General features: G+C 42.9%; 1 protein-coding gene across 2 annotated transcripts in view; it reads right to left on the bottom strand.

The window, feature by feature from the left end:
• Positions 1-16685, bottom strand: part of jmjd1cb (jumonji domain containing 1Cb) — a 118057-nt gene that overhangs the window by 62988 nt on the left and 38384 nt on the right. For both annotated transcript variants that reach the window (XM_079183009.1, XM_079183010.1), the window contains exon 2: positions 12013-12198. In XM_079183009.1, coding sequence (XP_079039135.1) covers positions 12013-12198 — 186 coding nt within the window. The remainder of the gene's footprint in view (positions 1-12012; positions 12199-16685) is intronic.

The raw sequence follows: 16685 nt of genomic DNA, 5'->3' as shown, positions 1-16685 counted from the left end.
ATTGTCTGTAACATTGTTGATGTCAGGTTCCTCTACTGTCACATCAAGCCAACAAAAGTCACATCAGGAGGCAGCCTCCAGTTCTGTTAAGAGAAGGCGATGCTGAAGTGTCTAAAAGCTGCATTCTCTCTAGTGTCCAGCAGGGGGCGACTCCTCTGGTTATATAGAAGTCTATGAGAAAATGACTCTACTTCTCTCTTGATTTATTACCTCAGTAAACATTGTGAACATGAGTTCATGGTCTCAATCTCTAGTTTCACGTCTTCTTCAATACAGCATGATGTTCATTTAGTAAATGATGGTCCATTTAGAGTCAAACAGACCATAAAGATGAGTATGCTTTAGGGCGGGCTTACTGTGATTGACAGATCTCTGCCGCTACCAGAGACTTATACGACATCTCTAGGTCACCCCTCCACATTCAAAATATGGTAACTTCTGTTCATTGGCTGCAAAAACAACAACATGGCATTGGCTGTAATCCAAGATGGTGACGGGGAAATCTCCGAACTGGAGGCTTCATAACAGCAGTCCACAAACCAATGTGGGATGTCACCATTACTACGTCCACTTCTTATATAGTCTATGGTCACAGCCAACAAAGGATACAAGCCACTAACGAGTCAACTCATCGACCATAAAATCACACAACGCTGAAATCAGGAAACTAGAGCAAAAAAAACATAATTTGAGTGTGTGTAAAGGAAACATGAAAAAATAATTAAATCCAATTAACAACCAAGTCAGCCATCGATCAGTTCCAGAAACATCACCATAAGGATGATGTTTCTTTGTAGTAGTTTCAGTATTTTCAATCACATTGATTTTACCACAGAGAAATGTGCAGGTCAATGACCTTCTGCATTTAACACTAAAGTAAACTAACTAATCATGAACATCCCATCATCAGAGTTGGTCTTATTTACTACTGCGTTACATCAGAACATCCTCTGTGTCGGCAGCTGTCCTCGCATAGAAGGTGTAATAGTGCGAGCGTGTAGGGGGAGATGTGTCACATGTCATAGACACACTAAGGACGAGGACAGAATCCTCACTGATCACTGGTAACTTGAGATCCTGCTGAGCCACATCAACACTCAACCACACCAACCACAGACCAGAGAGGCCACTGACAAATTTGTGTTCTTGATGATGTACACGAGTAATTTGTCTGTCTGGAATTTCACAGGTTTGGAGGGTTTTGTCTTTTGAAAAGATCAAGATCACACAGAAGGGAACTGATCCCTGCCCCCTCCATCTGTTTCAATCTGAACTAGAGGGATCAGCATCAAATCCTGCTAGATCAGCGACTCCTTCAAGTGTCTATAATCACTATTTTTATAACATCCCATAGGAGTGTTTCCATCGTCCTGTTTTTATGCACTTTTCAATTTGCATATAAAGAAACCTGAGAGGAAACGTCTTTTGACGCTTGGCTGAGGTGGAAAAGTTGCCGTATCGGTAAAAAGCAAAGTGCGACCAAGTGCAATGGAAACAGATTTAGGGAATGAATGATGTGGAAGCATGTGACTTCAGCGTCCACTGGAGCTTGTGGTCCTCTGATAAGATGGAAAACAGAGTCCTCACATTAATACATTTCCATCCACTTTTCTACACTGCTTTTTGCCGCTTGACGTTCGACTGGCGCTTTAATCACACCACCTTGTTGCGCCCTCTTCTTCTGCAGTGGTACAATGGTTTTCCACAAACTGCTTATCTCATAGTGGACAGAAACAAGCAGTCGTTCACATTTTCTTTTGCCAATTTTAACAACAATACATTTGGATGGAAAACCTGACTTATGACGATGTGGAAACAATATGACGATAGTGTTTTCAGAGAAAAAGCTGTAAAAAGCTGCTGTACACTACCTGCTCAGCAGGAGACAGCAGACGGACACATTAAAGCACCAAACTACTGTAACTATAATTGACGCGTCTCATTTGACGTACATGAGATCTGAAGTGTCAGCACCACAGAACCAGCAGTATGTTAGGACACTATTTAGGCCATGCATTTGTATATTGCAGATACACCTTCATCTTTTTAACTTTATTTCAAATAATGAAGATCCTGGTTCCAAACCATAAAGTGGCCAAGATGAAATGATTAACTAGATAATGTGAAATTGGCAGGTGTATCACTCTATTGGAAGTGTTTGGACTACTAAAACACTGTTGTACATCTCTCTGTTTCTGACCCAAACCAAATGGTAGTGTTTGTTCTTTCAACTTCTTTTCTCAAATAATATTCCAAGAACAAGCAACGGATGAGATCCGAACAACACTCAGCCCAGAGTCAACAGATCCTTCTACATGCCATCCATCATTTTAAAGACATTCTGTTGGACAGCAGACTGAGACTGAAACTCAGGAACTTTTTAGAGGAACCCAAAATACAACATCAGTTTCACAATGAAGTATTTCCACACTTTTGCATCTACATCACTGCCGTGTGAGCTTGTGAGAGAGAGAGGGAAATGAAGACAGCAAAAAGAGGCAGCAGCAAATCCCGCCTCACTAAACACCTTATCAGTCTCCTGGCAGACAGGAAACCCAGAGAGGACTTGTTTCCTCCACACACACACACACACACACACACACACACACACACACACACACACACACACACACACACACACACACACACACACACACAGAGCGCTTCCTCTCCTGTGAGCAAAAACAATATGAGAGAAAATCCGAGCAGTGACAATCAGACCGTGTGTGTCTGTGTGTGTGTTAGTGATGCAATGAATCACTCATGGTTAAGATCAGATCACAGATCAGATCAGCACAAAAGAAAAAAGGGAGCAAATACAACTTTTAGATCTCTGATCATGTTTTTTTTCCACCGATACTATTTGCAGATCATTGATGATCCATATTAACAGATTTGTTCTTTGATTATAGCAGCCAAAAATCATTTCAACCGCTCTGAAGTCAGTAAACCATCAAACATTCTAAATGTTGTACTTTTACTTTGTAATAGTAATAAGGTTTTTTTTCTTCATAAAAACCCAAAATTCAAATGATCAGCAAATACATCATTAAAACTAGTAATGACAAGATTTGTTTTAATCAATAAAAATAAGCTGCTTAGAGCTAGTGTAAACAGCTCATAGTTCATCTCTATTATCTATTTATGTTGCTGTGAAACTGGATTTATTCACATTAATCACCAAAACTACATTTTACAAGATTACATGTGAACACATCATGATAACGTTATTATAAACCCTAACCCAATACTCTTTAACTGCCATAAAGTTATTTATGTCATTGTTTGGTATGTTTGTTTACATGTTGTTATTTGTAAGGTTTGTTTTTAATGCGAATGGGTTTTTTGTTTTGTATAAAAGGGGGGGGGGGGGGGGGACTATTGTTGCGTGCTGTGTTGTACTGGGACGTGTTTGACCGTGGCACAGTGACAGCAGGAGGGCGGGAAGCGCCATAAGTCAGTCAGTAAATGAAGTCAAAGTAAAGTAAGTTAACCAAGTTTTCGGTTCAAGTTTCAAGTGATCATCTTTGATCGTGTTTCAAGTGGACTCATTTCCCTCTCGGTTGTGTGCAGCCAGTGAGGTACGTTATTCATGTACATTCGCCATTGCGCATATTAGCACGCAAACTGTGTTTTTATGTAATGTAAACGTCTGATTGTTTTGTATGTCTAAATGTAATTTAAACAGTTCGACGGTGGACGGAGAAGCTGGAGGAGGAATAAATCCATCAGTAGAAAGAAATAAAGTTGTCGTGTATTTCCTGGAGGGAGTGATAACTCATTTTCACTGAACAGAGCCTGAACACATCATAATGTAATTGAATGGGACCTTCGTTTTCCTCCTGTCGATTTAAACACGGATTGTTTTTTTACAACGTAACATTATCAGAGATCAGCAACTAGAAAAGCATAAATTATGTCCTGATCACATATTTTACTAATTATTGGAGGATAACGATCGTCAGTAAAACTTTATTTCACACAGTGATGGTTAACTGTGTCAGTAATCTGCGGTTCATACATCCATATGGACATCGGATTGACGGTGGTCCATTACACTACTAGTGTGTGTGTGTGGTGTCCAGGTGTATCAGCATGTGTGTGTGTGTGTGTGTGTGTGTGTGTGTGTGTGTGTGCATGCATTTGTGTAGGGCTGCAACTAACGATTATTTTAATAATCGATTAATCTGTCGATTATTTCTTCGATTAATCGATGAATCAGATAAAAAAACAAAGCATTAATTTCCAACCGAAAGAATCGCGTGACGCTGTGGCGCGATAGCTTGTTATGAACCCAGACATGACGGCGTTTAGTTTCCCGTGATATCTGGGACTTCCACAACAGTACTAGGCAGAAATAGAGGTGATTTTTTCCATGGTTGATGGCGGAAAGTTGAACGGCTTTCAATAAGCCACGCCCCCTCACTGGCGAGACCGGCAGCATGAATGACGCGATGAATGCGATTCGCGCCGCGTTCATCGCGTTTGGTGTGAACACGGCATTATTGAGTGGCGTAATAATCGCGCGACACAACGAATCGATAATGAAATTCGTTGCCATAATCGATTATTATCGATTTTATCTATTCGTTGTTTCAGCCCTACATTTGTGTCTGTATTGAAGTGCACACTGTGAGTGGGTGTCTCAGTACTCAATACCTTTAAAGTATCGACCCATATGATATCTGCAATCCATCCTTTTTGTGCCAGATCTAGAGAAATATTTGTTTGGTTTTGCTGGCAGCCAATCACCGCTAGCGTTCTTCGATTTGATGGGACTTCTGATTGGCCCACTAGCTCAGCAGCTGCAACCCACACTGCCGGGATTGCCTGCCTGCTCTGAACACGGAGATGTCTGAGCCGGTGCTACCGGTTAACCGGGGGAGCCAGAGGGTGGGCGTGGTCCTGCCCCGGTGGGTCCGGGGACGGCATTGTCAACGGTAACTGCTGTATGAACACTGTGCAGAGCGGCGATTAGCTAGCTAGTGGGACACCCACACAGCTTCCATTCACATGACAGTCATAGAAGCAGAATTAGTCTGGTATGGATTTATGACAACATCCATGAAATCACTGAATATTGCTCGTAGGAAATCAAAAAACAACCACTAAAAATACTACTTCAGGAGCATTCTGCATTTGACAGAGCAATTCTTTTCATCATCAATTTATCTTCTCATTATTTTCTCATTTGGGTGGATAACACAAAAATAGTAAGAAGGCCTCGCATTCTCACAACGATGCCGCTGATACCGATCGTTGATGAGCCATATAGCCATAAGGGTCACAGATCAATATTGGTCCGTTACACCACTACTTTATACAGTCAGGATCATCTGTCACACACACACACACACACACGTGCATGCAAACATAATACCATGCTCGGATTAAGGATATAACAATAGGAGAAATGTAGTAGTTGATATCAATACCAGTGAAATTCCACGATGATACCAATTTGACATCACAGTAAAAATACAACAAGTTAAACAGCTCATATTTCCCTCTCTATTATCGATTTTATGTTGCTGTGATGACAGCTTCTTCAAACAACCACATTTATTGTTGAGTACATTTGAACACATCATAACATATCTTCGCCTAATAGCACTGAATAGCACTGTAACGCATCATAAAGGAACTCAATGCTACCTCCGTTAGCGTTAGCTCCACGGGACTGCGCTGCCCGCCGGGAGCATCGATAGTGAACTCACTGCGTCCTTTCAGATCATAGAGGTCAATAGTCCGGGTGCCGGAGAAAATCAACCGCAACGCGTTTTCAGAATTTGGGCATCGACTTGGTACCGAAGTGTCGGTTCTGGTGAAACTAAAAACTCTAATCTACACCACACTATCCTCACTCTCTTCCTCTATGAAAAGATGCCTGCATCAGCACAGCTGCACACACACACAGCTGCACGGACATACTTTAACAGATGACTAGTGTGAAAGTGAAAAGGTCACAAACATGTGAGTGTGTGCGTGTGTGTGTGTGTGTGAGAGAGAGAGATGCAAAGGGCAGTCTCCATTAGCTAACAGAGCCAAGGTAAATGACCCTGCAGCCTTACGTCATCTGACGCCACCTGTCATTATGCCAACACACACACACACAGAAGGACGCCTCATTCATGTGCCCACAGGCACTTCGAGCATTTCAGCACCATTTTAGAAATAATCTCAGTCCAAAATAACACGCCTGAAAACAAACATCACATGACCATCCACGTGCACCGGGCATGCGCCTGCCGGTGTAAACTGTAAACTGGAGGCAGATTGTCTACTCTGTGGTTGGTTACTTAGTTACAGAAAATACAACAGAGTGAAACATGTGGATTATCCAGTTGCTGGGGGATTAGCTGCTCACACGTGTCTCATTAGCAGCACACAGGTCCTCGTGTGAAACATGTGAGACCTCTCTGTCGAGGTCTACACACATTAAGACACACACTGATGCGCCTTTTGTTTTCAGGGAGTACACAGCCTCCAAGAATATCATGCTAAAGGGCTATCAAACAGGAAATGGGTTTGTTTGCTGATCAGAGATGAGGAAAGCTCATTGGCTGGAGAGTAACTCTTAGGCAATGGTCCTCAGCCAATCAGAAAGCGTCAACTTGGTGATGGATGTGAAGTGGGTTGAAATTCCACAGCCCAACAGCACATAATGTACATTATGTAACAATCGGTCCTTCTCGTGCAGCCATCGGCCCTGGAAAGAAGCACAGTGACGATGAAAATGAAATAGTTGAGGATAATATGAGAGAGCGACTGCCTTCTGTAACACCTGCCCACCATTCATTCAATTATCTTCACAACTGTCTTCAGGAAGTAAAAGCAATTAATGTGGTAATGTGGTAAGTAGAAGTCATGACTTAATCATCCCCACAAGAATTATGGATGTAGAGAACATTATCATACTATCTATTATCTTATTACTATTAGGGTTCAAACCCCAAAGTGTCTGGTGCAACTCCACACTGCAGCCATTTGAACGTTAGATATAGCCAGATATAGTGGATCTTCCTGCTGCAGCTCTGTGTCCAGCATCACACGCTCAGTGAATACCTCCGTCGTTAGCGTCCCGGCAGCACTGATCGCTCCGACAACGGGACCAGAGACCACTTCTGCTACATCACTGCTTCTGTCAGTCCTCCATCAGTCCACTCATTCCCCTGTGTCCCCCCTCTGCTGTGATCCAGCTGTTAAACTGTGTCTTTGTTCTTCTTTACAGTGAGCTATGCTCACATTTACTGCCACACTAGGGCTCTTGTCTGATATCAGCTTTAAAAAGGAAACTTAATGACCCTTTGACCTACTTGTGGAGCTAAAACAACTGATTGATTATGGATACACAAGTGATTATTTTCAGTTAAAGATTAACGGCCTAAACACCAAATAGTAGCTGACTACGTATTGGAAAATGAATGTGCAGGCTCATGCAAACACAGTGCAGAGTAGAAATTTTGATTTGCCAGCTTATAACACACAAAGCTGTCAATCAGAAGACAAATCTGTGGAAGCTGCCAAAGCTGAGTAAAAGCACAAGACGGAGAGACACGGAGAGAGTAAAAGAGACGGAGGCCAACAATGACAAACCATGAGAAAACAGAGAGACTGTGTGTGTGTGTGTGTGTGTGTGTGTGTGTGTGTGTGTGTGTGGAGGTCACGTAGTTATGTAACTTTGTAATAACTAGACAAGCAATCTGCTGGCTCTGTCTGTGTGAGGGCTAATCTGTGAGTGTGGAGGGTCTGGTTCTAGGTGAATGTGTCATTAATAATCAACAGCGGTGCTCCTACAGACGTGTTCAAAGCCTGCGCATGTGCAAGCCAGTCACACTTTCTGAACACTTCACTCAAGAACCCCAAAACCCAAGTTTTCATTAAATAATCGCAAAACTACACCGTTTATCACAGCCAGAAGCTGTCAAAAACGTCATTATTTTTCATCTTTCTGACGGTCCATGAACACATCATGTGGGGCGAACGCTTCCTTCAAAGCTTAAAATTGTGATATTTCATCAAAACATTTTATTCTACATGTCTTAATTAAAATGTTGCCCCAAATAAACCTTTACAAGAAACAGATCCTGTAAAAATCATTCAATTTAAACTCTGCAACTAGGAAGCCGTGATTAACTCATCTGAGACCAACAGTCATGTGACAACCACTCTGTGAAACACAGAGTGGAGAGGAGAGGCTGAAAGTAGAGGTGGTAAGAATGGGAATAGTTTAACATACTGTATATAGCACGTGGAGCCTCCATTTTTATCCAACATTGGTAACACTTGTGGCAACTTGGAAAAATGTTGAATATATAGATTTCATTGTTTGCCAATCTTTGTAAAAGAAATTATTTTCTTTTTTTTATGATTCATGGCATGTTGTAGTTCTCTCTACTTCTAGTCATCATTGTTCTGTTTCCATAGAGGTGCAGGACCTTTATTTTGCAGTGAAAAACGAGACCACAGATATGACAGGAGAGAAAAACGCCCCGAAACTGCTTGAGGTTCAGAGGGTTCAGGGAGCAAGCAACCTAAAAAAGAAAGGCTTTCAGATGAAGCTTCTTTCTGACGGAACTTATGACAATACAAATATTCACCAGGGCTGAAGGATTCTAAATACATATCTACCTGTGATAACTTTGACTGATATTGCAACTGTGATGTTATGACTATTTTTACATCATTATGCTCATTTTAATTGAAAAACATATTACCAGCGATTATACTGGGGATCTGGACCAAACCTCTTAAGTCTGTAGAATTTGATGTGTATTTCATTTCATCTTATCTTTTAATGTCACAATCCAAATCATATCCATGACGTTAACTACGTTTTTGGTGAGCAGTCGGATCAAGGAAAAGAGACGACAAGTCATTCAGGGTCACTACGATGTTGTAAGAACATTCTAGAGAATGTTCTTACAACATCGTAGTTCTGATCAAACATTTCAATCGTCAATATAAGATCTGAACGGCAAAATTCAAACGGAAAGGAAATCTGCTTCACTTGGGATTCTTTTCATCTTTTCATTTCATTGTTATTCATTAAAACTGAACGCGTCATTGAACATCTACTTTGCAGAAATCACTGATTCTTGAGCTTTACGGCTTCATAGACCACTTGAGTGTGTAGGTCTGTGTGTCTGTACTACATTTTGATGCTGTTGCTATGACAATAGCAACAGAGAGGCAGTGATGTGACAAATGAGGGTTAAAAACACAGGAGGAGGAGCCAGACAGAGAGTAAAACAACCAGGAAAAGACTGTGTGAGTGTGGGTGTGGAAGTCTTTGAACTCTTATCTCCCATGCGTCTGCCAGATGGTGCTGTGCACTGTGCTATTACATAATCAAAACAGTGAATCCCATTTCTGTGCGCACACATTCGCAGCCATTCACACACATGATCCAAAACTATATGCCGTCAATGTCAACCATTGCTGAACCAGATCTCGTCGGGGACAAACACACATCAAAACATTTGGCTCCGACAGAATACAAGTAAGAGTTCCCTGCACGGACAAACACACATCCTCCACACCGCTTCAGCTTGAGTGTGTTCTACACAGTCCAGCGGTGTGTGCGGTGTGATGCAGTGTGTACGGTGTGCAGTGTGTACGGTGTGATGCTGTGTTTACGGTGTGTACAGTGTGTATGGTGTGATGCAGTGCGTACAGTGCGTATGGTGTGATGCAGTGCGTACAGTGCGTATGGTGTGATGCGGTGCGTACAGTGCGTATGGTGTGATGCAGTGCGTACAGTGCGTATGGTGTGATGCAGTGCGTACAGTGCGTATGGTGTGATGCAGTGCGTACAGTGCGTATGGTGTGATGCGGTGTGTATGGTGTGATGCAGTGTGTACGGTGTGTATGATGTGATGCAGTGTGTATGGTGTGATGCAGTGCGTATGGTGTGATGCGGTGTGTATGGTGTGATGCAGTGTGTACGGTGTGTATGGTGTGATGCAGTGTGTACGGTGTGATGCAGTGCGTACAGTGCGTATGGTGTGATGCAGTGTGTACGGTGTGTATGGTGTGATACAGTGTGTACGGTGTGTATGGTGTGATGCAGTGCGTACAGTGCGTATGGTGTGATGCAGTGCGTACAGTGCGTATGGTGTGATGCAGTGTGTATGGTGTGATGCAGTGTGTACGGTGTGATGCAGTGCGTACAGTGCTTATGGTGTGATGTGGTGTGTATGGTGTGATGCAGTGTTTACGGTGTGTATGGTGTGATGCAGTGTGTACGGTGTGATGCAGTGCGTACAGTGCGTATGGTGTGATGCAGTGCGTACAGTGCGTATGGTGTGATGCGGTGTGTATGGTGTGATACAGTGTGTACGGTGTGTATGGTGTGATCCAGTGTGTATGGTGTGATCCAATGAGTACGGTGTGATGCAGTGTTTACGGTGTGTACAGTGTGTATGATGTGATGCAGTGCGTACAGTGTCTATGGTGTGATGCAGTGTGTACAGTGTGATGCAGTGTTTACAGTGTGTATGGTGTGATCCAATGAGTACGGTGTGATCCAGTGTGTATGGTGTTATCGAATGAGTACGGTGTGATCCAGTGTGTATGGTGTGTATGGTGTGATCCAATGAGTACGGTGTGATGCAATGTTTACGGTGTGTATGGTGTGATCCAATGAGTACGGTGTGATGCAGTCTTTACGGTGTGTATGGTGTGATCCAATGAGTACGGTGTGATCCAGTGTGTATGGTGTGATCCAATGAGTACGGTGTGATGCAGTGTTTACGGTGTGTATGGTGTGATCCAATGAGTACGGTGTGATGCAGTGTTTACGGTGTGTATGGTGTGATCCAGTGTGTACGGTGTGATCCAGTGTGTATGGTGTGATCCAGTGTGTACGGTGTGATCCAGTGTGTATGGTGTGATCCAATGAGTATGGTGTGATGCAGTGTTTACGGTGTGTACGGTGTGATGCAGTGTTTACGGTGTGTATGGTGTGATGCAGTGTTTACGGTGTGTACGGTGTGATGCAGTGTTTACGGTGTATTGTGTGATGCAGTGTTTACGGTGTGTACGGTGTGATGCAGTGTTTACGGTGTGTACGGTGTGATGCAGTGTTTACGGTGTGTATGGTGTGATCCAGTGTGTGCGGTGTGATCCAGTGTGTACGGTGTGATGCAGTGTTTACGGTATGTATGGTGTGATCCAGTGTGTACGGGGTGATGCAGTGTGTGCGCGAGGAATAGTGCGATACACAGATTACAACAGAAACACCACAGGAACCACGGCACCACACCAAAGCATGTCAAAGAATACGCCCAACATGTCAAACTAAAGATCTGATTGGTTGAAGACTATGACAATCAACAATATCGTCCCCATTCACTTAAACTGCAAATGCCACCCAGCAAGCCTAGAAGCCTCTCTTCTTACCTAGAGACATAGGGGTGAAATCTGATTGGATAAAATTAGAATTAATTAGATTAATTAGAATTAGACCAATCACAATTTCGACACACAAGGAAACACAACCACGTGTTATTCTTTGTATACATAGTGTAATAGAGGATCTGCTCAGTGTTGGATCATTATTTATTCCGGCTGTAATGCGTAACTGTATTTTAACAAATAGCAAATTAAGTTTTGTTTCTCTCCTTCACGCGCTTTGTTCTCTCGATCGCTGCCCTCTAGCTGGTGTGCACACTCTCCTCTCTTTATCCGTCTCTTTCAGACTAGTTTCTAGGTTCCTGGAATACCCGGCTACTTGAGGCAAACCTGTTCAGTAGCTCAGCTGCAGAGGAGTTAGTCTCAAAACAACAAAGAATTGGAAAAGCGTGCCAATGTCCCAAACAACAGGGATGAAATACGCTCCACAGACACAGCCCTTCACAGGACAGCTGGTGAACACAGCAGGGCCGCCACCCAGTCACCACAAAGACAAACACACAAACCAGCACAGAGCCAGGATCAAGAACCATCCACAAGTGTGGTCCTCCTTCTATTACTGTGTCCGGCCTATAAATAGAAACACAAAGGTCTTACCAGGGCAGGCCACTGTATGTGTTTGGCCTTGGTTCCCTGAAGCAGTCCTCCTCCTGCTCCTCCTCCTGCTCCCTCCTTCCTCTTGGCCCAGACCAGCTGGTGCTCCAGCAGAAAGAGCTGGAAATCCTCATAGACCTTCACCCACTCTCTCTTCTCCCACTCCTGGTCGTCGAACTCCACATATACCTGCACACGGCACAGAGAGGCAACTGTCAGTGACAACATTTGGTTATGCATTTTAGACCTGCGTATTAGACTGAGAAGAAAGAGAAGAGGAAGACGAAGAAGAGGGACAAGGAGAAGAAGTCAGAGAATCACTTGTGCATAGGGCTGCTCAATCATTCCACATTTTTATCAAAATCACAATACAGTCTACTGCAACTTTCAAATCACAGGAGGTGCAACATTTGTCATAAAGTGTTACAAACGCCACTTTAAAGGAAACTTTGTGGTGCTGCAGAGACGTCACACATCATATTCTACAGACTTTTGTTTGGTACAAATCACACCATAATCATTTGAATATGTTTTTCAGTGAAAATGACAATAATGATATCAGTCAAAATATATTTTTTTCTAAATCGTTCAGTTGCATATCAGAGAATCAAAGTGTACAAAAGTATGCACATTAACACACACAAACATACTTTTGATGTACACATTCAGAAGGCGTATAAACAATAAGAAATATGTTATCTATACTCTCAAACTCTTATCATGCCATTACATAGGTCATCGTAGCAGCTTCATGTTATTGTCTGTATGTCTCTCATACAGACATACTGATGTTTAAGTCACTATATGTATTTTATTTTGTCATATTGCTTCACCAATAAAAAATATAAAAATAAAAACTATTAAAAAAAGGGTTTGGATGAATGAGTGAAGCACCAGCAGCTGTTGGATAGTAGTTGATAATATTAAACGCAGTTTGATCAGAGTCAACAATAATGTAGAGGTATTCAAACATTACAACCTATTGACTAGAAATATTAGACTGTTGCAGGTGTCATTGTGATAGTGTGTGTGTTAGCCATCTTTCTTTCTTCATCTCCTCATTTCATCTTCACTCCCTCCTCCGTCTGATATTCATCCCTGTTCCCTCACTCCTTCTATACAACCCACCCCTCCCCACTCTTCTCTCTATAGGCAGAGAGAGAGAGAGAGAGAGAGAGAAGGGATCAACGGGTGCATCTCTCCTCAGTCAGCCTCCCGCCCTCCCCCTCTCCCATGATGCACTACTGCAGTCGACTGAGCGATCGCTCCCTGCCAGCAGGCACGGAGGCGGCTACCTGAGCGGGTCCTCCCTTTGTGTGCTGTTACTGCAGTCTATGTGTATTACCACCTGTCTGTATATTGTTATCCTTGGCGTTATGACCCACCACACGTCCACATGCATCTCCACTGATCCCTGGTCTCTGTATCAGTGGACCCTCAGCGGATCTAGTCCAGCACTGTCACATGCTCCACCAGCCTCTATCCATCCGTTCATCTAATTCATTCCAGACCTCTGTCATGTATTACTAGCAGCTCACTTAGTCCGCGTCACCTCATTTAGGAACACGACTGTTTTCTTCATCCCTTCATCAACTGTATTTGTAGACTGCTTTCTTTGTGTGTAATTAGTTGGCCTGTTTTGGACCGTAGGTTAGAGATAATCAGGGCTGCAGAGTATTTTGATCGACCGTGTACTCTACCGAATATTCCATGGATTAATCAGATAAAAACACTTTTGCTTTATTGAGGAGCAATAGGAAATATACAACAGAGAAAATAAGACGGAACAATTCAAATGATTAAAAAATAAATGTTTGCTTCAACAGAAAGAAAAAAAAATATTGACGGCATTGTTAGTTTTGATTATATATTATAAGCTGCTTAGAGCCAGTGTTAGGGAGTTAAACAGCTCATAAATCCCTATCTAATATCTATCTATGCTCCTTCAAACAACTGGAGTCATTCAAGTTTCTCACCAAAAACCACATTTTACATGATAACATGTGAACGCATCATGGTAATGTCATAGTTTACCTTTGCCCAATACTCATTTTTACCAAGCAGAGCTTGAACGAATCATGATGTAACTCTTCAACCTCTGCTGATGTTAGCCATAGCCAAGCAGGACTGTAGCCTACTGCTAACGGCTAACGTTAACTAGCTCCGTCTCCAGGAATCATTTGAGCCCTCAAGGTAATCACAACGCTGTTACAGTAGTTGATTCATTTCCTTTGGATCAGATAACCGATTGATAAACTGATGGTTTCAACACCACATGTCATCACGAGAATGATCGGAAACATTAGTTAAAACATGTGGACCGTCTGTAATCATTGTTGATTATTATTATTTCTTTTTTTTTTTTACAGATAAGAGAGTCTAAAAAGTAACAAATCTGTTTCCAGTTATTTTTGCTCCTTAAACAAACATAATCTAAACTTTAAATGAGACACTGCTGGCCACTTTGGGGTAAACAAGGTCCTGTTTTGTGCTTGAATGAGGACTGAGATGGAGAGAAATGCAAATTGAGCTGCTGATTATGCAGCAGAGTCCTTCTCAGTACACACTAAACAGAGTGAAGGACTGTTTACATTGTAATTGGGATTTTTCTATCCCATAATCACCTGTCTCTTAATAACAATATTGAATCATATCCATATGGCAATGGCGATCCATACGTCTCGTGGAACAGATGTGCTTCCATTTCATCAAATGAGACAATCTACACCGAGAGACACCCCCCCCCCCCCCCCTCCCCCTCCCCCCACACCACCACTTATCTTTACACATTGTGTCTATTTTTGTTTTAGTAAAGAATGCGAGCAACACATTTGGCTTTCAAATCTCTATGCAGGCTTAACTCTGTGTGTGTGTTATTGTAATAGTCTAAAGTAGCATTCCTCCCACATATGAAACACATATCATGCCTGGTCTGTATGTCAGCGCAGGCCATTAAAACTCAATCTGACACTAAGTGTTGCCCGTTGGCACAGAGCCAATAACAGGCCAGGGACAGGGAGTTATAGGGCTGAGCTGAGTGGGCCGATACTGGGGGGAAAACAACGTAGACAGAACTCGCCTCCATCGCTGCTTCGAGCCCCTGACATCCCCACCATGGGACACATACAATGTCAGTGGTGTGTGTGTGTCCACCTTATGAAGATAAGTCCACTATTCTCTCTCTGTTAGCTCTGGTTTTGGTCTCCACCAACTCCTGAGGGCGATATCTGCCTCAGCAGCTGGTCTCCAGCTGAGTCGCTTACAGTGGCCTTTTAGCCCAGCGGCTGCTAACGGCTAACGTTGACTAGCTCTCCACCTGCTGATTTCAATGTTCACATTTGTAGCGTGTTTGTAGCATTTTCTATCGTCCCCGGGTGATACATACAAACTATTGATTGTGGCCACTTGGCAATATGGTTGAAGTCAATAGCACGAGAATATTGTTTCAATATAGATAACTATCACCATATGCTGATATGGCATGGCCACATCATTAGAAGACAATCCCAAATATGATCTCAAATGGCTTCACTATTGCCCACCAATTCTGTTACATGTGAGCAGTGTCAAAGCATTATATCTGAAACAATGGATCATTAATTGTATCAGTATCACCACGATAGGGAGTCTTCCCCCATCCGTCTTTATTATTTTACATTTAATACAAACTGTTACCACTCAAAACGCCTGTGAATGGTTAAAACCCTTTAACTGTGAACACCCATTTATGATGACTTTGACACCCCAAATGCAAAAAGTTAATACGGAACCTGATCAATTATATATATATATTATGTAAAGGTTAAAATCCTTCTCATCATCAGAATATGAATCGTCTATCTCTCTGCACAATCTGCTGATGTCACTCTCTGCCTCTCTGTCGGGCACAAGATGAGGGACGACGACAGGGAGAGTGAGACGCTCCCGCTAAACCCGTCACGTCAATCACTTCATGCGTGTGTGTGCGTGTGCGTGTGCGTGTGTGTGTGTGCCGGAGCAGCAGTAGCTGTGTGACAAGCCTTGATCCTCAAAATCTGTCAAACCTCAGCCTGAAAAAAACTAAAAATACACACACCACACACATGCAGGGCGAGTGGTTTGATGACATGTTTTCATTTTGCTGTTGACTGCCTTATTCAACTGCATTGTTGATTACTGTCCACGAGACTATTGATAACCTCGACACGTCCAGAGCGAGGACGATGCTGTAGTCCATACACACACACACACACACACACACACACACACACACACACTGAGTATTCAGTCGGGGAAAAAATACACATGATAGGAACAGGGAGACTCTGTTGCTATAGTAACGGGAGGCAGCAGTGAGTATTGGACACACACACGCACACACACACACACTGAATCAGTAGGCTTCTATCAGCCACAGTGAGGGGCAGAAATAAGAGACAGAGAGAACAAAGGAGAGCAGGTGCCACACTTGAAACACTGCACAGCTGATATTAGCGACATCAGCTCTCACTATCACTACGGGCCGCGAGTCACACTGTTCTTCAGATTCACCGACATAGACGACCACATACTCTCAGGTCATCAGAGACGACCCTGTTCCGCACTGTGTGCAGATGGTGTGAGTGTGTGTGTGTGTGTGTGTGGCTGTATGATTCAGGAGCCCACAGATGGACAAAGGCCCCGGAGGGACTCCTGAT

The sequence above is a fragment of the Pholis gunnellus genome (assembly GCF_910591455.1).
Source record: "Pholis gunnellus genome assembly, chromosome: 21".
NCBI lineage: Eukaryota > Metazoa > Chordata > Actinopteri > Perciformes > Pholidae > Pholis > Pholis gunnellus.
This window is presented reverse-complemented; position numbering and strand designations above follow the sequence as displayed.